Here is a 24,154-nt window from a genome sequence, read left to right on the forward strand (position 1 = left end):
AATGAATTCTTCCTCAGTGATTACCTTCAAAACAAAAAACACTCTGATGGTAGTTGATAGTCTAAAAGCATAATGATTACTCCCAAGTTGTCTTTTTTCACTCAAATTTAGATGCTAAATTTAGTGTGTTTTGTTTTATAAATAACTTTTCTAGGTCCTGCTTACTTGCTCAACTTTTTAGACATTTTATAGTAGTTCTCAATTTTGATAGGCTTCGGGCAGATTGTGTGTAATTTAGAAAACTAAACGATGAGCAAAATGTGTTATTTTTTGTTTGTTTACATTTGCTTATTTAGGTATTGCTTGTCAGTAGTCACCTAGGAGAGACTGCTCAGTAAGAACCTTATGCAGTTTATTAATACTCCAAATTCTGGATAGAGGGAATGGGTAACTATGAGCTTCAGTATAGATATGTACTTATTACATAGTGTGGACAGTGCAGACTTTGGATCCAGAATGCCTGGATTCAGATTGTGGCCCTGCCACTTAGTAGCTTGTGACTTGAGGCAAGTTATGCAACTTCTTTATGCCTGTTTCCATTCTTTAAAATTGGGGGTAATAATAGTGCCTGTCTCATAAGGGTCTGAGGATTAAATTAATATATGTAAAGCTCTTAAAACAATATCTAGCACATAGTAACTGCTTAGCAAGTTTTAGCTGTTAACTGTTTTCTTTTCTTAGTTGGCCAAGGCTGACTCTCAAAAAATTATGAAACAGACAAAGTTGGCTTAGATATTCACCCACCTCTAATGATTTGGGTAAGCAGTGCCTTGAGTTTGTTGCTGTCTTTGATATTCCTTCTCAGGCTGCCCTGTGTTAAAGTCTTACCTACACATTCTCCCGGTCCCTGCAGTAAAAACCCAAAACACAAAATCTGTATCGTATTTTCCCCTTACTCATCACACTAGGAATTCTGAAGAAAGTAATCTAATTCAATGACTTCACGTTATTAATAAATAACATTTATAAATAACTTCTATTTATAAAATAACTGCTTTAATGAAAATATTTTTTTGTGGATTGGAATTTAGGCAAAATAACAAAGAATTTGAATAGAGTCGAGGGATTGGGAATAAGATATGTTTGGTAGGTCTGAGTTGGTGTTTTGTCCATTTGGTTCTGCCTGCTGCCTGCTTTTTGCAGCTTTTTTTTTTCTTTAATATTGTTACTTACTGATTATCTAAAAGTTCCAAGTTTCTGCACCTCTTTATCACACAGATAACACCCATATCATTTGATAAAAAGATGGCCTTTAGTGGGCTAGATACAGTAATGACCCATAGTTCCTATGGGTACTTTGTAAATTGGGACTGATCTGTTAACAGTGTGAACAGAGAATGGGTAGGATAATGAAAGAAATTAAATTCTGAATGAGGTAGCATTTTCATAGTTCTTGCAAAACTTGTTTTAATGTTTTTTAAATGCTAAGTTGATATGCATTCTTGGATTTAATTGTTCCACTTTCACACGTTTAAGAAAACCATATTCTTCCATATAATTAGATTGCAGGTTCCCTGAGCACAATTACATGTTTTATCTAGTTATATCTTTCCACATTTCTGAGTGCATGCTATACCTTTGGAAAAGTGTTGTCCTAGGTTGTTACTTTATTTTGTTTGGGATTATAATTTGAGGTACATGATTGACCTGTGATGTCTCTGAAACTGTGTAAAGGAACTGTGCTAAGATGGGTTCTATTAAAGCTCAAGACCTACATATATTATGCTGCCTCCCTTTCTTGTTGCTCTCTAGGAACCATAGTGTTTAAATAGAGGAAGTTGGTATGTAAAGAGGTAGAATTCCTCCTGAAATGACTAGAATGTAGGTGAACAGAAAGAACATTAATATTGTTTTATGCTCGATTTTACACAGCTGTAAGTTAGCTTTATATCTTCTAGATCTTCTTTCATTCTAATCAATGGATTGCTAATTGTTTTTTTGTTTTTTTGGTAGAGGTGAAGCTCTGTGTTGCCCAGGCAGTGGCTCACCCCTGTAATCCTAGCATTCTGGGAGATCAAGGCAGAAGGATAGTTTGAGCTCAGGACTTCCAGCCCAGCCTGAGCAAGAGTGAGACCCCCTGTCTCTACTAAAAGTAGAAAAAATTAGCCAGGCATGGTAGTGCGTGCCTGTGGTCCGAGCCACTGGGGAGGCTGAGGCAGGAGGATCGTTTGAGCCCAGGAGTTTGAGGTTGCTGTGAGCTAGCGGCTGATGCCGCTGGCACTCACTTGCCTGCAACAGAGTAAGACGCTGTCTCAAAAAAAAAAAAAAAAAAAAAAAAAAATCTTGGCTTTAGGCATTTCTCCTGCCTCTGTCTTCCAAAGTGCTGGGATTCAAGCCTGAGCTACTGCATCCAGCCTTGTCTGGTGTTTTAAAAGAAAAAAAAAGTAGAATTGTTACTTTTTTAATTACAGTTTTTCGTAATTAATGTAGCCTTGACAGATTAAAATGTAAACTTTAAATTGTTTGTTGTATTTCAAGGACCTAGGTTTGGTTGGAATGAAGTTAGATGTACTAGTTGCCGTTGTAAGGGTAATTGCCACAGTTAATGAGGGCATAGTGCCAATAAAGCCTGGGTTACCTTTGCAGGTATTGATTAACTAATGAATTAATTACAGAGTCTTACTCTGTTGCCCTGGGTAGAGGGGGGCAACATGTTATTGGAAGGTTTGGTGTCATATGGTTCTGGTTTTGCCTGTACTGGTTACGGTATTGTCTTTCATTGCTCTCCACAGGTTCTCCGCCTTAGGTTCTGTGGCTCTGCCACCAGTTGGGGGCCCCCAGTGCCTATGGCTTGGCACCTAGTTGCATCTAGAAGACACTTTTTACTGAGGACTTGCCACCTCTGCAGTTGGTATCATGGAGTTGATTTCATCCTCTCTAGAATTTCTTCTGAGACTGCTCAAAAGCTCCACTCCTTTGTTTTTTCAGGTCACTAAATGTGGTCTCCTCTTGGGTTTTACTAAACACAGCATGCTGGTCTACATTCCGTGCCACTAGAATCCCTAAGCCAAGGTTTTTTGAAAGCCTGGCTACCTGATTGAAATTTGAAGGGAGCTAGATCCGTAGAGTCTTCCCAGAAAAAAAAAAGAAAAAAAAAAAAAAAAAAGGGAGGAATTGACATAGGAAAAACATATGAATTAACGTTCCAGAAACTAGCCCCAAGAGGAAATATAGTAAGTACCAAATATCAGTAAAGGTATTGTTGCTTGGAGTGTACTTGGAGTTATTTGAAAACTTTATGAAGGAGCTGACACTTGAACTGAGCCTTAAAGGATGGATAGAATTCATCATGAGTGTGTGTGTGTGTGTGTGTGTGTATGTGTCTGTATGTGTGTGTTATGCTTGTGTATCTAAGACAGTGCCTTCCTGTGTATATTATTGGGGAGTGATGACACATGCGTCAGGCAGAGGTGTATGTGGTATGTTTGGGAGCAAGTATGTGGGTGTGTGTGTAAGACAAGAATGAATTGAGAGTTCATGCTGTTGCAGAAGAGCCTCAGAAAAAGGATTGTTATGGTAACAGCCAGCTGGGTGGATTTAGAAAGGGAAGATGCTTAGAAGGCTGTTACTGAAAAAGGATTGATGCTAGTGAGAATAGGAAGAAAATAACTGATTGGATAGAAACCACTGGGAAGAATCCATGGGGAGAAGGCCAAATTCAAGGTGATTCTGAGTTTCACTGCTAGGTGCAATAATGGTGTCACTAATGGAAATTGGAGAAGTGAGGATAGGAGTTTGCTGTGAGAGGAAGATAAGGGGTTTAATGGAGGGTTTGATAAGCTGTTGGAGCCCTGAAATGAGGTCAGATTTGTAGATAGAGGGTTCATTGTATCATCAATCTTAAGGATCCTGCTCTAGACTGGTTGTTTTTCCTGTTGACTATTGTGAGGAAGACAGTGAGGTGGGAAGATACTGATGAGAAAAGAGGAAATGACTGAGATTTTTGGCTTAAGAGTTAGGTAGTACTTTTAATTTTTTCATTTACAAAAGTTTTACAATTCCAAATTAACTTGAAAATTCAGCCTGCTCGGAATATTCTTTTTAGTTTTAGCTTTCTTCTATATTCCCCTAAGATCCTCTCTGAGCATTTGTAAATATTCAAAGATTTATATTAATAAGGATTTATATTAATAAACTAATAAATATTTATATTGATAAAGCTAATAAAAACCTCTTGAGACTGCTGTTAGTCTTTCCCTTGCATAACCTCCTCATTTGAAACTACTGGCAACTGAGCTTATCTCAGTTTGTTTCTTAAGGAGTTTGCACTTGAGAATTATTTTACTTCTTTAGTTTTTCTAGGTCTCTTTCATATGTATTTTTAGTAAGTGGTGGAATTTGTACTGTAGCTGTAATTTTGAGGAATCGATTTCAATATAGATATTCTTTTTTCTTTTTTTATACTGACAGATTTATAGATGTAATTCTTGTTCAGTATTTAGTAATGCTTCACAAATATTAAACATGACAACATAAAAAATTCAGTTATTATCCCCTTTCCTCCCCGGCCCTTAATACATTTACCATAATACTTTTGCTCTTTTATTATTATTTGAATTGGGAAGTATATAATTAAAAGCAGTTATGAATTTAATACTGGAAAATGATTGACATATTTGGAGACATTGTTCATTCTACAGGTAGAACTTGATACACAAATGGATTTCTGGACTTCATGGTCCACAGGGTGAGAACTATTGGTATTGCATTTAATTCAAGGAATATTTGTTTTGAGAGTAGCAGTTGTGTCCAGTTTTCCTTAAAGAAGGTCCAGATTATACAGATTTTATTGTGGCTTTATTGTACCAATTAATTGAAATATGATTCCTTGGGCAGAATTTGGAAATCTGTGTTACATGTGGAATTAAACTTGTCAATTAAATTTACTTGGGCATGTGAATACATATTCACTTAAAATGATTTGGTAACAGTTTTATTTCAGGGTGCAGTGTTTACTTTTAGAGCTGGTTACACTGGAAATAATTTTCTGTATCTTTTGGGATGTTTTGACGTGTGGAAGAAAACTATACTCAGTGTGTACTCAGTGTTAATTTCTTCTCAATACTGCAAAATCACATAGTTGAGCTGATGTTATCCTTACTCTTTCATTCAATTTACTGATTATCACAGATATAAATGGCTCTCTCAGATAATCCTCTCCAATGAATTTTAGCTTTCAGTTACTAAAAAACAACATTCCTGCAAAGTTTCAATTCCCCATAGATGATACTGTATATCACTATCTAATATAATGCAGTTCTTTAAAACTCTTGAGTTTGGTTTTGGTATTGCTTAGTTACCTGGATTTTTCGAAGGGGTAGGCTAATTAGGCAGCTACTTGTCCATTATTTTATCAGGCCTACGTGACAGTGATTATTTTTTATGGCGATTTTTTTGTTTTCTTTTTTGTCGGCCTGAATGAACATTTAAATACATTCTGCTAGTGCATTGGTTCCATGAAGATTAGCTAAGATAATGGAAGGTCATAGGCTGTTTAGTTTAGCCTACAAAGATAGTAAAACTTACCAAAGAAACCATGGATTTTTGAATGTGAATATTTTAAATAAAATATTGAAATTATAGTTGCCCTGGATATATGTTCATTATGGCATTTATTCTTTTTTTTTTTTTTGGTTGAAAAAGGGTCTTGCTTTGTTGCCCAGGCTAGAGTGCAGTAGCATCATTATAGCTCACTGCAATCTCAAACTCCTGGACTCAAGTGATCCTCCTTCCTCAGCCTCCTGAGTAGCCGGGACTATAGACACGCTTCACTGTGCCTGGCTGAATTTTCTGTTTTTTTTTTGTAGACATGCGATCTCACTCTTGCTCAGGCTGGTCTTGAACTTCTGGGCTTAAGCAATTCTCCTGCCTCGGCCTCCCAAAGTGCTAGGATTACAGGCCCGAGCCACTATGCCTTGCATATGCCAGTTATTCTTGTTGTGATAAGTTTCTACATGCTCATTTTAGTTTCCAATAGCATGAGCAAGTAATTTTATTTATATTTCATTCCTGAGAAACTAAGGGAAGAAGCTGCCTAATGAATATGACAATTATCATTAAATCTCTATTTTCCACTTTATGGATGCTTATGTGATTGTAGCTCCCTGTCCTTTAGTACACTTTTGGATTACTCTCAGATTGTGTATAATAAGTTTGTGGAAACTAAATTTAAAAATCCAAGCAAGATAAATTTAAATTACTTGGGTTAGGAAAAAAACAGTTGCTGAAGGAGGCTTCATAGCTAAACATAAGCAATTTTTTTTTCTTTTTCTACTTACATGGGTTACACCACCTCTCCCCCTTTCAGTAATACAGGTAGGAATTGACACAGCACTGCCAAGTTAATATTAATGATAATATTAGCATGCTTGCACACATGTACATGTGTAAGGTTATATAGAGAAATGTCTTTCCCATGTTTAATTTGGCTGACCAGCCCAATCAAGTAGCTAATTTTATTGCTGTGTTAACTTAAAATTCTAAACATGGTAGTCTGTTATTAAAATAAATGAATAGGATTAAAATAGAGAATTGATTAAAATAAAGCTTTTTTTAAAAAATATTTTTTAATAAAGTAGCAGACTTCAAGTGAAATCCAGTTTTGGTCTCCTTTACAGGAATAGCTATTCACAGACAGAACCACTTATCACGTTTTGCAGTATCTCCTGAGGAAGTCAGAATCTGAGCCAGCATGAAGACTGAATCTTGTCTTTGGTCTGATTTATAAATCGTACTTTTATTCTAACCATGTGCAAAGTGGAAGTTATAGCATGGAAACTAAAATCTTAGTAAGTGTGAATTTTATTTTAGCTATTAAATAGTAGCCTTTCTTATAGTAAATTTGTTGTCTTCTGGAGTTCACACTATAAATGGGGTGTGGACTTAGCAGGCAGGAACAAAATACAGTGCACTTCCAAAGTGAAAAATTTAGCTTTTCAGATTCAGGAAAAGTCCCTAAGAAAGAGAGGAAAAAGTTTCTATACTGTCTAGGATTTCTTTTTCTTTCCTGGTTAAATATAAATGGTGGGAAGATATTATTTGACTTGAGAAAGGATTTAAGAAAATGGAGAGGTTGGCTTTAGTGGCCAGTGTCTAAAATCAAGGCATTAAAAAAAATCATTATTAAATTTGCTGTGTGTTGCTTCATTTATGAATTCGTTTTCATTAAATAATAAAGTTTTCATTATAGTGGTAGTGTTAGTAAGCCCACCCTTGAATCCTAGGACTTTTAAAATAGTGAATATATATATATTTTTTTTTTTTTTGAGACAGAGTCTCACTCTGTTGCCCAGGCTAGAGTGAGTGCCGTGGCGTCAGTCTAGCTCACAGCAACCTCAAACTCCTGGGCTTAAGCGATCCTACTGCCTCGGCCTCCCGAGTAGCTGGGACTACAGGCATGCGCCACCATGCCCGGCTAATTTTTTGTATATATATATTTTAGTTGTCCATATAATTTCTTTCTATTTTTGTAGAGATGGGGTCTCACTCTTGTTCAGGCTGGTCTTGAACTCCTGACCTCGAGCGATCCACCCGCCTCGGCCTCCCAGAGTGCTAGGATTACAGGCGTGAGCCACCGCGCCCGGCCTTGAATATATTTTTAATACGAATTCAATTTTGAGTGTATTTTAAATATTCAAAATTTTAAATAATTTGAATATGAACATTGAAAATTACGTTGGATGGGCTGGGCCTGGTGGCTCGAACCTGTAATTCTAGCACTTTGGGAGGCCTGGGTGGGAGGATTGCTTGAGGCCCGGAGTTGGAGACCAGCCTGGGCAATGTAGTGAGACCCTGTCTCTAAAAAAAAACAGAAAAATTAGCCAGGTATGGTGGTGCACACCTGTAGTCCCAGCTACTTGGGAGGCTGAGACAGGCAGATAGCCTGAGCCCAGGAGTTGGAGGTTGCAGTGAGTTATGATGATGCAACTGCACTCTAGCCTGGGTAACATAGTGAGATCCTGTCTCCAAAAAAGAAAAAAAAAATTATATTGGAATGACTATGCTAGTAGTTACTGTAGCGATGTTCTCTCAATTTGATTTCCCCAAGTATAGATAATATATCGTTTTCTTTTTGTGCTCCAGATAGAACTAGATTTTGAGGATACTGAGTATCAGGGAACTATCTCTGTTTTACAGTGTTACTTTGTTAATTGTAACTATTACTTAACAACATCCTTCTTTTCTACCTGTGCTAATTAATAGCAGTGGATAATTAGCACTTTTAAGCTGCTTTTGTCCCTTAGCAAATATTATAGAATTGACTTTGATCTTCTGAATTCATGAATCATACTCTGTGTTGTTCATAATTTGAAAAGGGTTATGTGTTTAAGGTATTATTTGATTTGTGGTGTTTTCCTCTCTTTGGGTCTTTTAACTATGGGTTACCTTTCTACATTGATGATGATGGCCTGGCTGAAATTAAACATTCCTATTAGTCGCTTCCCTATTTTAGTCTCCTTCCTTTTCATAGCAAACCTCCCTTTATCTTCTGCCTATCTCTTTTGCATTCCAGAGTACAATTTTATTAAATTCTGAGGTCTAAGTATGTTGTTTTTTTTTTTGGTGGAATTTATCCCCAGTGTCGCTATGGAAATCAGAAAAGAAAATTGGGATAATTCAATATGAAATCTTAACACGCATCTTTTGAGAAATTTATATTTTGTAAGTTGAAGGGTATGTTTATTTTTTGGGCATATATTTGGAGGTGTAATTATGTAGTTATTATTTTAATAACCATGTCCTAATTATTTATAGCTTCCTGCCTGACATAACTCACTTCAAGAAGTGCACAATGTCAGAACGTGGAATTAAGTGGGCTTGTGAATATTGTACGTATGAAAACTGGCCATCTGCAATCAAGTGTACTATGTGTCGTGCCCAAAGACCTAGTGGAACAATTATTACAGAAGATCCATTTAAAAGTGGTTCAAGTGATGTTGGTAGAGATTGGGATCCTTCCAGCACTGAAGGAGGAAGTAGTCCCTTGATATGTCCAGACTCCAGTGCAAGACCACGAGTTAAATCTTCATATAGTGTGGAAAATGCAAATAAATGGTCATGCCATATGTGTACATATTTGAACTGGCCAAGAGCAATCAGATGTACCCAGTGCTTATCCCAACGTAGGACCAGGAGTCCCACAGAATCTCCTCAATCCTCAGGATCTGGCTCAAGACCAGTTGCTTTTTCTGTTGATCCTTGTGAGGAATACAATGATAGAAACAAACTGAATACAAGGACCCAGCACTGGACTTGTTCTATTTGCACATATGAAAACTGGGCCAAGGCTAAAAAATGTGTTGTTTGTGATCATCCCAGACCTAATAATATTGAAGCAATAGAGTTGGCAGAGACTGAAGAGGCTTCTTCAATAATAAATGAGCAAGACAGAGCTCGATGGAGAGGAAGTTGCAGTAGTGGTAATAGCCAAAGGAGATCGCCTCCTACTACAAAACGGGACTCTGAAGTGAAAATGGATTTTCAGAGGATTGAATTGGCTGGTGCTGTTGGCAGCAAGGAGGAACTTGAAGTGGACTTCAAAAAACTAAAGCAAATTAAAAACAGGATGAAAAAGACTGATTGGCTATTCCTCAATGCTTGTGTGGGTAAGTTTCTATTTTCTGCATTTTTTGAATGGAAAGGGAAAAGGTATTAAAAATGACATGAAAAGAACTGGGCTCAACAACGTGCGCCTGTAGTTCCAGCTACTTGGGAGGCTAAGGCAGAAGGATCTCTTGAGGCCTGGAGTTCAAGGCTGCAGTGCTGGATAATTTTGCCTGGGGTTAGGCACTGCATTCCAGCTTGGGTGCCATAGGGCCACTCCATCTTAAGGAAAAAGAAAGAAAGAGATATAAACAGAATCAACATTATTTAACATTTAGTTCATTCAGCATGATAACTGTACTCTCAAGTATGCATGTTTAAGAATCTCTGTGTTTCTGATCTTGTCATAACTTTGTACTAAATTGCCTTCATTTAATTGTGTACATGTCTCTTCATCATTAAGGGAAAAAAACTTTTAAGTTAAAGCAAAGTTTTTACATTTCAGTGATAAATACATACCTGGAGTTTAAAACTGCTACTCTATTTATTGTGACAAGATGTGACTGAGGAACACCAGCTGCTGTTTCTGAGTGTTTGTAAACAGTGTGAGCATCTTGTGATGATAGAAGCTTTAGTCAGATGTTAAAAATATCACAAAAATGTGTGACTCCAAGAAGTTGAACAGACATAATGTTGACCTTGAAAATACTGATGTTAATTTAACACAAATGTCATGTAGTAAATATTTGCAAACTTTATGCAACTGATTACATGTAGCCAGCTGATTCCATATTTCAAATTATGATTTGTATGTATTGTTTTTTTAGTGCTTTACTAAGGAAAATTTGAATATTGGTCCCAGCTCAGAGCTGTTAAAGGGCAGAGGCATGTGAGAGCAGGATTTTTTTGCAATTATTGACCTTGTGAGTTAATTGTGATATAATTCACAAAAGCAGTGACTTGAGACTTTAGTACTTTTGAAATCTGAGTAGATTAGATGTTTGAATTTTATTATTTAAATTATTTGGATGGGGTGTTTACTTTGACATTCAGTTTTGTAAAGGAAATTTTGAGTGATTGTTAAGGTTAAACTATTGTTAAGCTATTGTTGGACAATAGCTAAGCCTTAAGCATGGCTTAGCTGTATTTTTACCCCCAGTACTAATTTTTTATTTATCACTCTGGATATAGCCCCAAGAATATGTAGGACATAGCTATAGGAATGTGCAAGTCCTAAGAAGAAATTTCAAGAAATCTGAATTTTTTCTTTTAGTTTTGTCCTGGCAAAAAAGAATATCCCAGCAGATGAACCCTTCTGAACTCCAGACATAGTAGGCACTTAGTGACTGTTAGTTCCAGTTTTCTCCTGTCCTGAGGACTAGGAATGAAAACATACTGAGCCATCTTCTGTCTGTGTTGTCCCATTTTATCCCACTGATTTTTTTCCCCCGCAAATTGGTGGGCAACATTTTTTTTTTAAACAATTTAAACAGGAGATACAAAAGTTCTTTATTATCAGTTTTTTAATTGAGATCAAATTCATATGACATCAGATTCACCATTTTGAAAGTGAACAACTCATTGGCATTTAGGGCATTCACAGTGTTGTGCAACTACCACCTGTGTCTAGTTCTAAAATATTTTCATCACCCTAAGAGGAAACCTTGTAACCCTTAAGCAGTTACCACCCTCCTCAACCCCTGGTACCCACCAATTCTGGATATTTTATATAAATGGAATCTTACATCATATGAGCTTTTGTGTTAGGCATGATTGTCTTTTAATTACTTGTATGGTTTTGGAGCGCTCTTAAAATTATTTTATGCAAGTAATATCGTACTGTTACCTGTCATGTACTTTTACTACAAGGTGGTGTTATAGTACATGTAGGTTTACAGATGGAAATGAACTAAGCTAAACTTTATTGCTTCCATTCTTAACTTCCTTCGAGGTCATAGAATCGTTTAGGAATCCGGGGTTCACTGTTTCTTCAAGTCACTGGATCCTAGGACAAGAACTCCTGCTTTGAAATATTTTCTCTCCTTGAAACACACAGGTAGACCAATCAACATGTTTGTCTTTATGGCTGTTATTTCTTCTTGGTCCTGCCTTTTCTTTCTTTCTTTCTACATATCCTTAGTTCTTTGGATTAACCATCCTTGTACCTCTTTGCATTTTAGTAGTTGTGAGTTCATTTTAAAGGTGAAACAAAAACTTCTACAAGCAGGGTCAATGTCACATTTGGTCTTGGCTTCATTAATTTACTATTCCCACCCCAAAGTTTCTGGATTTTTAGGGCCAAGGGTTGATTGTATTTGGTTCTTGGTAAAGTGGAGTATGTCTTTCCTATTAGCAAAGATTTTTGAATGTTAACTGCGCAATATGATTCTGAACTGTTACACAAAAGGCTACGGACTTGTCTCTTGGGCAGCTGTATTCTGATTTGTAAATATCACTGAAATATGTTAAGAACTTTTTTACATTGTGTTTGGTTAAAAAACAAAAACTTAAGCAGTAACACTAACAGAAGCATGTACACCCTGAAAATTAATCTTTATTTCCCCTTTTCTGCCTGTCTGATGTTCCCCAGATGATATATTACGGTATGTTGATGCTAAGTGTTTTTAAAAATCATCTTCAAAGTATGTACACTAAACATAAAATGTATACTGAGTATAAAGTGTGAGCCTTTCCTATTTAAAATTGGAAAAAATTTTCAACCATGGGTCAACTTTGTAGCAGATAAAATAGAAATGAGGAAGATTCATTTGTTGAGAATGAAAAGTAAACTGAAGCATCAATAGTATTGAGTAAACATCTTTACATGACTGTTGGGTGTAAGTTTCACATAAGTCAAATTATCTTATGTGGTGAGAGGGTGGCAGTGCCAAAAGCTGACATCAGTAAAAGTGGAACCTGGGGGTGGGAGTCAGGGTAGTAAAGGCAAGGGTATGAATTTAAATATGCAGTTGTCTCCGGAATGTCTGCAGTTGGTGCCAGATGTTTTTAGGAATGTTGCATCAGCACTCACCATGCCTTTCCCACTGGGTGGACAGAAAGCTACCTACAGAACAGGGCGGCACTACCTGCTTTTGTTCTGCTATTGTATTGAATCAATTGTCCTGTGAAACTGCATTTCAATTTGTGACTCCGATTGATCCGTTGAAAAGACACAGGGCCAGATAAGAACACCAAATTAAATCTGTGCTATAACTTGTATTCCTGAATCCTAGATTCATATGTCCAGCTGCCTGTTCAACATTTCCCCTTGAGTGTCTACTCAAATTCCTTTCAAACTCAGGCTAAAACCGAACTGATGTCTCCCTCACATCTACTCTCTAATAGTCTCCCATCTTGGTTGATGGCAAATTCATTGTTCTGTTACTTGTGCTAAAAGCCTTGGTTATTCTTGATTCTCCTGTTTGTCAGAAGCTCCTGTTGGCTCTACCTTCAGAATATATCCAATCTGACTGCGTCTCACCACCCTGGTCCAAACCTGATCCTCTCCTTCCCCTAGCCCTCCCTTATAATCTGCTCTCAGCATAGGTGCTACTGTTTTTAAAAAAAACTCAGCTCAGAACCTTCTAGTGATTGCCTGTGTCACTTGGAGTAAAAGCCAGAGTCCCTCAAAAATGCCATTTATGCGCTTTGTGTCCTGCACTCTCCGCTCCCCCCATATGTAGTTCACCCTTCAACAACTCAGGTTTGAACTGTGTGGGTCCACTTACATGCTGATTTTCTGCCACCTCTGAGACAGGAAGACCAACCCCTTCTCTTCCTCTTCCTCCTCACTGTAAAGATGATGAGGATGAAAACTGCTATGCTAATCCACTCCCGCTTAATGCATAGTAAATATATTTTCTTTTCCTCATGATTTTTTTAGTAATATTTTCTTTTCTGTAGTTTATTGTAAGAGTGCAGTGTATAGTACATATAATGTACAAAATGTGTGTTAATTGTTTATGTTATCGGTAAGGCTTCTGGTCAATGATAGGCTACCAGTAGTTAAGTTTTTGGGAGAATCAAAAGTTATGTGCAGATATCCTCCAAGATTTCAAAGGTCAACTGTGTATTTTTTACCTCTGAACTTATCATCTGCTCTCCACATTCTCCATTTCACTCCAGCCACTTTTCTATAAGCAAGCCTCAGGCCTTTGTACTTGCTGTTTCTTCTGCCTGGGTTGCTCTCTCCTGATTGCAGAATTTGCTAAATTACCTCCTACAGTTTGTTTCTCAAATGTTGCCTTCTCAGTGAGTCCCTCCCTGACTGCTGTATGTAAAGTTTTATCCCTGTCCCTTAGCCCGTCTCCAGCTTCAATTTTCTTCATAACTGTATCACCTTCTAATATACTTAGTCATCTTGTTTATTACTTGTCTCTCTCTTCCCTAGAATTTAAGCTTCTTGAGGGCCAGGAATTTTATCTGTTTTGTTCACAGCTGCATCTTAGTACCTAGGACAGCACCTGCTACCTAGGCACTCATACATTTTTAAATAGGAAACTGGGGTTTGGGCAAACAGACCTTTATTCTACTCCTATCCTGAATTTCTAGATTCTTTGCTGTCTTCTTAGCTTTCTGTTTTTTTCACCTTACACACAATTTGGGGCTTGATCCAGTGGAGCCAACTCTGCTTCTCGCTGGTTGTAAGGGGCAGACAGAGAGTAGTAGATATGGTAGGGTCCTATTGGAGAGGGTTGAGGGGCAGTCTAAGGCTGTGAAAAGTCTGGAGTCAGGTTTCTTTATCTTTAATTTCTTCATCTTCCTCCTTTTACTGATGGCAACATTTGATTTAAAAAAAAATAATTCTTTGTGTTTACTATACCTAGAGTTCTATCAAATATAATTTTTACTTGAAAATGTTTTATTCATTTGTCATTGGACCTATTGCTTCCTAATTGACATTTTGTCTTGCTTCTTAAACACTAGCTGTATCTTATGTTTAGCTTGTCCAGTACTCCTGCTAATGAAGATGGGAAGGAGTTGAGATTTGGTGGGGGTGTTGAAGGTATTGGGGAAAAAGAATCAAACTTATATAATAAGTACATGTTGAAACTGGAATTTTTATGCTGAAATGTTCAGTTGCCCCATACCCAGTAGTAGTGGTGTGAGCAACTTTCACTGTAGAGAATGTGTGAATCAGTAAACCCTCCTGGTGCTCCAAAGGTTTGGGGCGACCTGCAGTGTGGACTGGTTTCTCGTGTTGAGAATCACTGACATGGGTATTGGTATCAAGAATGTATTTATGGGTGGACATTTATCAAGTAGCAGGCTGAAACGGGATCATGAGGATTGTAATCTTGGTATTTCCTGAGCAAAATTTGTCATACTTTCAAAATTTTGACATGTTTAAAAATTGTGATGATTTTAAAAACATAGAAAATATATTGGCATTAACCTTTTCTGTCAAGTTGTCTGCAAAAATATTGTTTGATCTAATATATTCCTTTTTCTCATAATTATATTTAATCAGTATTTAAGGCATTTTCCATATTGATGCCAATTGTATTTGGCCCCCTTGCTAGAAACCTGTGTACTGTATCATATGATACCTGTCCATGCTAGAGTGCCAGGCATAACTGTAGAAATATCTAAAACCTGGATGATGGTATTAAACATGTCCATTTGGTTTCACTAATGCTCTTTGTTCATTTTAACGAAAATTAGCAATGTGTAGGCCTATTACATTTAAAAATATTCTTTTCAGTGTATTCTGGTATTGGTATTAAGGATTGTGTATATGGATGGACATTTGGAATTTGACAATCTAAAGTTTTCTTCAGGGAAGTAAACCATTAAGGTTACATTAGTGTTATTTTTCTGTGGAAAAACAAAACTGTTGCTAAATGTAATCTTCTATTTTATTTTTTATTATTCCTAGTTTTGAAGTACATGTCTGGTCAAATGAAAAGGGTGTTGTACAATAATCTAAACAAAATTACATTAACTTTGAAGAAAAAGTCATTTAGATTAGTTTTTGAGAGATTATATTGCTTTGAACCGGAATGATTGGATGGTAATTTATACCAAGGAAATTACCATGTCAAAACAAAAAAGGAAATCCCTACAATGGACACAGTGATGATTTTACCCATTTAAGACGTATTTGGGCTAACTTTTTAACTTTAGAGGACACTTGGGGCATACAAATTATTGTGATGAAAAAAATAGAAGAGGCTTCTATTCTTTAGTTCAGTACTCCTTAGCTTTAACAATTATTGATATGCTTCACACAGAGATAGTTTATCAATGACTTACCTGAAGGAATAAAACATTAGGTATTTTGAAAAACACACTATTAATGAGGTAAGTTACAGCGCCTAATTTTTTTACTTGTCCAGTACTTCCTTATAGGTTCATCTCTCTCTCCTTCTTCTTTGGACTTTTTATGATTTACATGACTGCTTTGAATAGTGTAGCAGACAGGATAATGTCTACTGTGACACCCCCCGCCCCACGTCTGTGTCCTAAATCCCCAGTATCTATGAACATGCCACTTTACATGGCAAAAGGGATTTCGCAGACATGATTAAATTAAGGATCCTGCGATGGAGGGGTTATCCCGGTGAACAGTGTAATCACAAGAGTGGATGAGGGAGACGAGAGTGAGGGTCAGAGGAGGAGATGTGAAGATGGAGAAGCAGAGAGCTGAGAGATGCAGGGCCCTGAGCTAAGGAATTTGGGCAGCCTCTCAGAAAATTCAAGACTCCCCCAGGCCTTGTGACAGAGCACAGCCCTGCCAGCACCTTGATTTTGGCTCAGTAAGGCCTTTGCAGAATGTCTGACCTCCTGAATTTTAAGACAAAAATTTGTAGTAATTTATTAGAGTGGCAATAGGAAATTAATGCAAATAGGTTTTTTTTTTTTTTTAAACACGTATCTTAATTTGATAATTTCAGAAACTTAACCTTCACCAGTTCCTAGAGGGGTTAAGAGCCATTGTTAATAATGAAAGAAGTTGAGGTTGGAAGAGGCTGACTTCCTGCATGTCAAGTAGCCATGTTGTTTTCTTTTTCTAGGCAAAGATGGTAAAGATGTTTGTTTCTGCTAGATATGGTTGAAAGGAATACTGTTACTGGAGCTTTTGAATAATGTCTGATGCTGTGAATAGTTATATTTTCAGTCCTGCCTTTTTTGAAGTCAGCAAAATAAGTATGTCTACGTGAAGCTGATTGCTGTGTCCCAGGGTAATCTGTCAACTTACTAATATTTTACAGCATTTCATTATAAATAAATTTGAACTTGATTTTTTTTTGTGGCTTTTCTGTAGTATTTTTTCTGTTTCTATTGCTCATGTTGGCCTATTTTCAGTTTGCTTGGACAATCTATTTTCCATCTTTAGAATCTTTCCTGCCCTATGGAATTGCTTTGCAGTTATCATTACTTCTGTGTTGGTAGCTCAGTTGCAGATCCATGTTCAAATATGTCCTTTTTAGAGATCATCTTCTGGGAGTTTAGAGAGGAAGCTAATGAAATTGTTCACTATTCTAAGTTATGGTTATTTTTTAAATGTGAATTATGAACTTTAATATTGATGCCAGACTGAGCATTCTATTGAAAGCTACTCTTCTGATTTAGTTTTCTTTTTTTCTTAATGCACTGCTTTGCATATGAATGAAGGGTGAGCCAGACAAAAAAGTCTTGGGTCTTACAGAAAGTCTTCAACATTTAAAATTATCCATTGCCCTTTTTAAAAAAAGCCAACAAAAATGGTTTGAGTTAAAATGTTCTATTAAAAGCTTTTAATAGAATCCAAAATATATACAGACTCCTGTAGCAAATCTTTGGCACTGCTTCCATAAAAGGAAAGTAAGCTGCTAGAATGCTCGCAATGCCTTGTATGTCCTTGGTTAACTTTGTGCTACTCTTACGTGGGATGTGTGTGTAGCTATAAAAACTGCAGTATCTTTTCACTCCATACACATTCTTGATTGTGGTTCTACTTCTTACCAAAGGTAGTTCATGTTAAAGGTAATAGAGTTATTTTTAGCACCATGAAAGGAGTATTATCTTCAGGTAGTTTTTGTCTTGTTTTTCACATTTTTAATGGTTTCCTCTTGTGATTTTGAAACACTGGATATAAAATAACATGTCATGATTTTTAAGTCATGAATTGTGGGAATTTTCAGCAATATAAAAGATTCTAATCTGTAGGAAACACACAGTGTCTCTCTCTCTCTCTCTCTTTTTTTTCACCCCTTTCCTTTCCACTGTTAACTGATGCTGGTCAGTTTAGTCTGGGACTTGAAAGTACACTTCCTGACACCTGGGGTAAAAAAGGAAAGCTTCCAGGAATGAGTGTGTCTGTTAACGCAAATGGGTGGTGACGGCAGAAATAGAGCCCCGGCAGTATTCTGGTTGCCTTTAGTATGTCTGAGACATAATTCCTGGCCTTCAGAAATGATTGATTACACAAACTTGCCAAGTAGTAAGGTGCCCTTTTAAGCTGAGAAAAGGAATATGTCGGGTAATCTTGATTATATGACACTGACGTTGGAATGTGCATCATTGATTACTTAGTAAAGACTTTCATTTTTAGAAAAGTACTGCATTAAATGAACACATTGAATTATGAAATCCAGATGTATCTTTTTAAATATCAAATATATATTAATAAAAGAATGTTTCAACTCTAGAGAATTGTTGCAGTTTAAACTGTAAGATAACTTTATTTTAAAAAATTTTGTTAAAGTATGCACATGGTTAAAAAAAAATCAAGCAGCATAGATAGAAGAGCTTATAAAGAAATGCAGTAGTTTCTTCTCTACACCTCTAATCCTGCTGTGCAGAGACAACGACTTTTTTCCCCCATCAATCTTTTATAATGAGAAATTTCATAAAGTACAAGTATAATAATACATTGAACAACACATGCCTTTGACCTAGATTTTCCCGTTAGTACTTTGCCACATTTGGTGACACTCTCTCTCTCTCACTGGTATCCTTTTTCTGAACCATTTGAGAGTTACAGACATCATGACACTTTGCCTCTAAATACCTCAGTATATATTTCCTAAGAACAAGGACAGTTTTCCTACATAACCACACAATGTAATTATCCAGGAAGTTTAATACTGAAAGCTCATATTCGGTTTCACCAGTAGTTTCAATAATTGTTGCCCCAGCCCTGTTCAATCAAGGATTATACATCCTGTTTAATCGTTTTATCTCATTGGTCTCCTCTGATTTACAACAGTGCAGATCTGTTAATGGTTTTTGTTTTTTAACTTTCATGACAACATTTTCAAAGAGTCTACTTTTGCAGAAGGGTCTTCCATTTGGCTTTGTAGGTTTCCTTATGATTAGATTCAATTTAAACATTTATCCTTTTTTAGGGGAGGGAGGAATACTGTATAGGTGATATTATTTGAGGCTGCACCTCTGATATTTCTGAATAATGTCCTTGTATCTTTCTTTCTTTTTTTTTTTTTTTTACCATTTATTTTAATTGAGGTAAAATATATATAACGTAAGACTACCATTTTACTCATTTTTAAGTGTACATTAATGGCATTAAGCACATTCACATTGTGCAACTGTTACTACCATCCATCTCTGGAACATTTTTCATCTTGCAAAACTGAAACTCTGTAATCACTAAACAATAACTCCCCATTCCTGCCTCCTCCTTCCTCCAGCTCCTGACAACCACCATTCTACTTTCTGTGAACCTCATATGTATGGAATCATGCAGTATTTGTCGTTTTGCGATTAGCATAGTGTCTTTAAGGTTATGCATGTTGTGGCCTGTGCCACTATTTTCTTTCTTTTTAAGACTAAGTAATATTCCATTGTATGAATAGATCACATTTTGTTTATCCATTCATCAGTTGATGGACATACTGTTTTTTTCTATTTCATCAAATTGAGACATTTATATACTGACTTCTATAATAGTATATGAGAGTTTAGTTCATTTTTGAATAATAAAAGCAGACTATATACATTATAAGACTATTTCAGTGATAAGAAAGGCTATGAAAAAATAAAAGTAATTTATAATTTCACTGCCTAGAGGAAACCTGTCAGATTTTTTGTGTATTTCAGACTTTTTTGCATTTATTTACTTTTATGTAATTGAGGTTATATTGTATATTACAAATTTTTAATTAAACTTACTTTAATTAATTTGAGACAGTGTCTCTCTGTCGCTCTGGGTAGAATGCAGTGGTGTTATTATAGCTCACTGCAACCTCAAACTCTTGGGCTCCAGTGATCCTCCTTCCTCAGCCTCCCAGTAGCTGGGACTACAGGCTCGAGCCACTGCACCCAGCGAATTTTTCTATTTTTAGTAGAGATGGGGTCTCACTCTTGCTCAGGCTGGTCTCTAACTCCTGAGTTCAAGTGATCCTCCCGCCTTGCCTCCCATAGTGCCAGGATTACAGGCATGAGCCACCATGCCTGGCCAGAACTTTATAATTTGAATTAAAATGTTTTCATCTTTTTAAAAAATGAATGTTATATGTCATTGAGTTGTTGTACCATAAGTTACCTTTTTTTTTTTTTTTTTTGGAGACAGAGTCTCACTCTGTTGCTCGGGCTAGAGTGCCATGGCGTCAGCCTACCTCACAGCAACCTCAAACTCCTGGGTTCACGCGATCCTCCTGCCTCAGCCTCCCGGGTAGCTGGGACTACAGGCGTGCACCACCATGCCCGGCTAATTTTTTCTCTATATATTTTTAGTTGTCCAGATAATTTCTTTCTATTTTTTTTAAGTAGAGACGGGGTCTTGCTCTTGCTCAGGCTGGTCTCGAAGTCCTGAGCTCAAATGATCCGCCCACCTCGGCCTCCCAGAGTGCTAGGATTACAGGCGTGAGCCACTGCGCCTGGTCAGCCTATTTGTTATTATTAGCAGCCGTTTGAGAGTCCCTGTGGAGCTATGTCTTTGCTGATGTTTAAGGGCTACATGCCATATCATTTTATTAGTCATTTGTAGTTTTCTTTGAATAGTTGATTTGTCTTTTGTTCAGTTTCTTTGGTGATTTTATCAAGTTACATGAAGTCTATATAAATGTAAAGTGTGTACATCTTAAAAATAAATACCATTCATATTTGTTGCAAATATTCTTGCCCTTTTTCAGTGGGGCAGTTAATTAACATTCTGTCTTTGTTGTAAGCAGTTTTTTTGGATTGAACTAAGGATTAAAATATTTTTCTAAATTCTGCTACTACGATTTATTAAATAAATTCTTTTCTCATTGATTTGGGTGCTTTTATCATAGATAAAATGATTCCACAGACTGCAGTTTGTTTTGAGGCTATTGATTTTGATGTGTCTGTTTTTTATCAGTATCATACTTTTGCTTAAATAATTATAGCTTCCTTCCAATTACTTTTAAAAATTGTCTTAGCTTTTTACCTTTTCTTTGTTCATTTGTTTGTTCATTTATGCAGTCAGGTATTGAGTGTGCTCCCAGACACTATGAGAGAAATCATGGCTCTTGGAGAGTTTATGGAGGAAGATAGAATTCAGCAAGCCAGGATAGTTCAGTAGAGGAAGTGTAGAGTACTAGAGGACCATATGGCCCAATCTCATTAGGAGATTGAGAGAGGGTGTTAAGTGACATCTAAGCCAAAACCTTAGTGAGAAGAAGGAAGAGTGTTTCTGTCAGAGGGATTGTATATGTTAAGATCCCATAGTCGAGGTGGCCTGGCATGTCCAATAACCTGAAAGAAGTTAGCAGGGTTGGAGCGTAGAGTGGGAGCTGTGAGTGACGACCTGCAGGGAATGTTGGACCATTCCAAGCCTGTTAACCTAGTTGAGGAATTTTTTAGCTCCTAGCCTAAGGGCAGTGGTAAAGTTTTGAAAGGGGAGTGCCTTAATCAGATCTGTGGTTTAGGATAACTATGCTTACCTGCCATCAAATAGGTTGGGAAGGGGCAACACATGAGACAAGTAGACCACTTAGGGAGAAATTAAAGCAATTCAGGTGAGCTTGTAGTCCACAGCTAGAGTAGTGGGGGCAGTGGAGATGGGGAAATGGGGGTCATTTGAGAAAGACTTAAGAGGTAGAATCAGCAAAATTTGGAAGAATTGATATGGTGGGGGAAGGAGTTTAGAAAGATAGCCACATTTTTGGTTTGACACCTGGGTTGGATAGCAGTATCATTTTTCTGAACACATAGGAGAGGGCAAGTTCAGTTTTAGATTTAATATGGTGAGGATGTCTAATGGGTTGTTGGATAATATGGGCCTGAAACTTTTGGGGGAAATCTACCACTCAGTTTATGTGGATGCTTGTGGGGTTATCAGTGTTTACCGAAGCTGTGAACTTTGTCTTGCAGTGGCAAATTATAGGGACTTTCTTGTTTTGTGCTTCCAGCTGGAGACCTTATCAAGATGGACTAGGTTATTTTTTTTAACATCTCTTCCAATTTGATGATTCTCTGACTTAATTCTGTCAGTATTTTTGTCTAGGAGTTAAATTACAATATTATTATAAATTATGAAAGTATATGAACAATATAAAGTTATGGTAAGTCATGAAAGTTTTTCCTTTTATCTTTCTTCCCCATCGTCACCTTTTAAAATGTTCACTTACCCTCTAGTTTTCTCACTTGTAGAAGAAGGCTGGCTAGACTATTAAATAGTCTTTCCAGGCCTACCTGAGATAGTATAATTCTGAAAATCTAAAATTTGGTTTCAAATTTAGCAAGGATAACTTGGTAATGTAGCAAGTGAAATTTTTATTTTGAAGTTAGAGAAGCTTTTGGATTGATTTCAGTGGTGATTGTGGTTTTGACATACACTGTGAGTTCAAAATACACTTTTGGAACCCTAGATTTTGTAAGAACCATAATTTCCTCTCAGTCGAATATTTTAGTGATATTTTAAGTGATGTTTGTAATTTGAACTCATGTTCATCTTTTTCAACCCATTAACATTTGTTCTCCTCTCTGATCACTTGTCCCCCAAATAACTTTGTGACATGTTCCTTTAAGTCCTTCCATCATGCTTTCAAAAGTAATTCTTGCTGCTCAGCAGCATCTTCTTTCTTTTCTTTTTTTTTTTTTTTTTGAGACAGAGTCTCACTCTGTTTCCCAGGGCTAGAGTGCCGTGGCGTCAGCCTTGCTTACAGCAACCTCAAACTCTTGGGCTCAGGTGATCCTCCTGCCTCAAGTCTCCCGAGTAGCTGGGACTACAGGCATGCGCCACCATGCCCAGCTAATTTTTTCTATATATTTTTAGTTGTCCAGTTAATTTCTTTCTATTTTTTAGTAGAGACAGGGGTCTTGCTCTTGCTCAGGCTGGTCTCGAACTCCTGACCTCGAGTGATCCTCCCCCCTAGGCCTTGCAGAGTGCTAGGATTACAGGCGTGAGCCACCGCATCCGTCCAACATCTTCTTTCTTATGAAAGTATCTTCTCAGTTCAGGTTTTTCTTCATGACTTTGGGGATTTATATTTCCATGACAGTTGGGTTGCTAACATTCTGATAAAAGATGTAAGGAGATGTAAGGAGGCAAGAGCTCAGAAGTATATTTGTCATAATTTGCCATAATTTATAGATTATTTAAAAGACCTTAGAGATTTTGACTTCTTTATCTCATTGAATCTTTTATTTTTCTAAAGAGGTTGTTTTAATAATGGATGGTGAGATAATTGAATAGAAGCTAGTCTTGATATAGTATAGATTAAATTTAAGAGTTTATTTCCAATTTCTGTTTTTCATTTTTTGGTTTTTCAGAAAGGTTATTGTTCTATAGCATTATGTTGGGAATAGAAATGGTAGATTTTAGCTTGTTGGCATTTGGTTATTATGTGAAAAGTGTAACTAGGAGTTGATTTGTTTGGTCTCCTCAAACTATTTCTGGGATTGTGCCTGTGCTTATGCCTACTTTGAGGTACACTTAACAATGTTGAAATCATTTTATTTAAAAAGCAACTCGTATTTGAGTTTTGAAAGAATTTGCTGTGAATATTTAAGCCTGGTTCATGATTAAACTATAGCCAAATGGTATCAGTATGAAGAAAAAAAAGTATTACTGGGTGGTATAGTTTTCTTTCAGTATGCAAAGCCAGTTAAATGAATTAAACTCTGGGTAGAGGAAAACTACTTAGACATTGTAGCCAGCCACATCTGCATCTTTCTACTGACCATGGTAAAGGACATTCTGAACATTACCACTTAAAACTAACTTTTCTCTTTAAGGGTTCCTGAAATTGTGCCAGCTGACTCCAGGTCCACCCTGACCCCACAGCATAAACCATGCTGTGATGTCACAGCTACCATAGAACTCCAGGGTAGTGTTGAGCTGGCCCATGTGAGCTCAGGTAAGTCCTGGCTTTTTTTTTACCATTTGGCATTCTTTTCAAAGTTAGTTACCATTACGATTTTATGTCAAAGGAAAATAAGGCAAAACTTTGAAAACTGTGCCATATATGGGGGAAAAAAATAAGTCTGTTTTCTAAACATCTATGAGCCAGCTCCATATTCTAACCAACGGAGTTCCATAGTAGCTGTGAAGTCCCCAGTGAATTATTGACATGTGGCTTCAAAATATATTAAACTCTATTCCTGGCCCAGCTTACAAAACAATAAGAGTTTTTTTTTTTTTTTTTGAAACTTTGTAGACAGTAACTTTCATTTACTCTTAGGTCTTCATGTTTTTTAA

At 36.7% G+C, this 24,154-nt stretch overlaps 1 protein-coding gene across 3 annotated transcripts in view; it reads left to right on the forward strand.

The window, feature by feature from the left end:
• The window catches only part of ZRANB1 (zinc finger RANBP2-type containing 1), a 63,729-nt gene that overhangs the window by 14,390 nt on the left and 25,185 nt on the right, over positions 1 to 24,154 (forward strand). Inside the window, exons 1-2 of one of the 3 annotated variants that reach the window (XM_069460342.1) lie at positions 6,631 to 6,788; positions 8,755 to 9,605. In XM_069460342.1, the coding sequence (XP_069316443.1) occupies positions 6,748 to 6,788; positions 8,755 to 9,605 (892 nt within the window). In that variant the 5' untranslated portion in view covers positions 6,631 to 6,747. Of the gene's footprint in view, positions 1 to 6,630; positions 6,789 to 8,604; positions 8,662 to 8,754; positions 9,606 to 24,154 lie in introns of those variants that run through there. The other 2 variants (XM_069460345.1, XM_069460343.1) reach the window with 2 other exon arrangements.

The sequence above is a fragment of the Eulemur rufifrons genome, chromosome 28, assembly GCF_041146395.1.
Source record: "Eulemur rufifrons isolate Redbay chromosome 28, OSU_ERuf_1, whole genome shotgun sequence".
Taxonomy (NCBI): domain Eukaryota; kingdom Metazoa; phylum Chordata; class Mammalia; order Primates; family Lemuridae; genus Eulemur; species Eulemur rufifrons.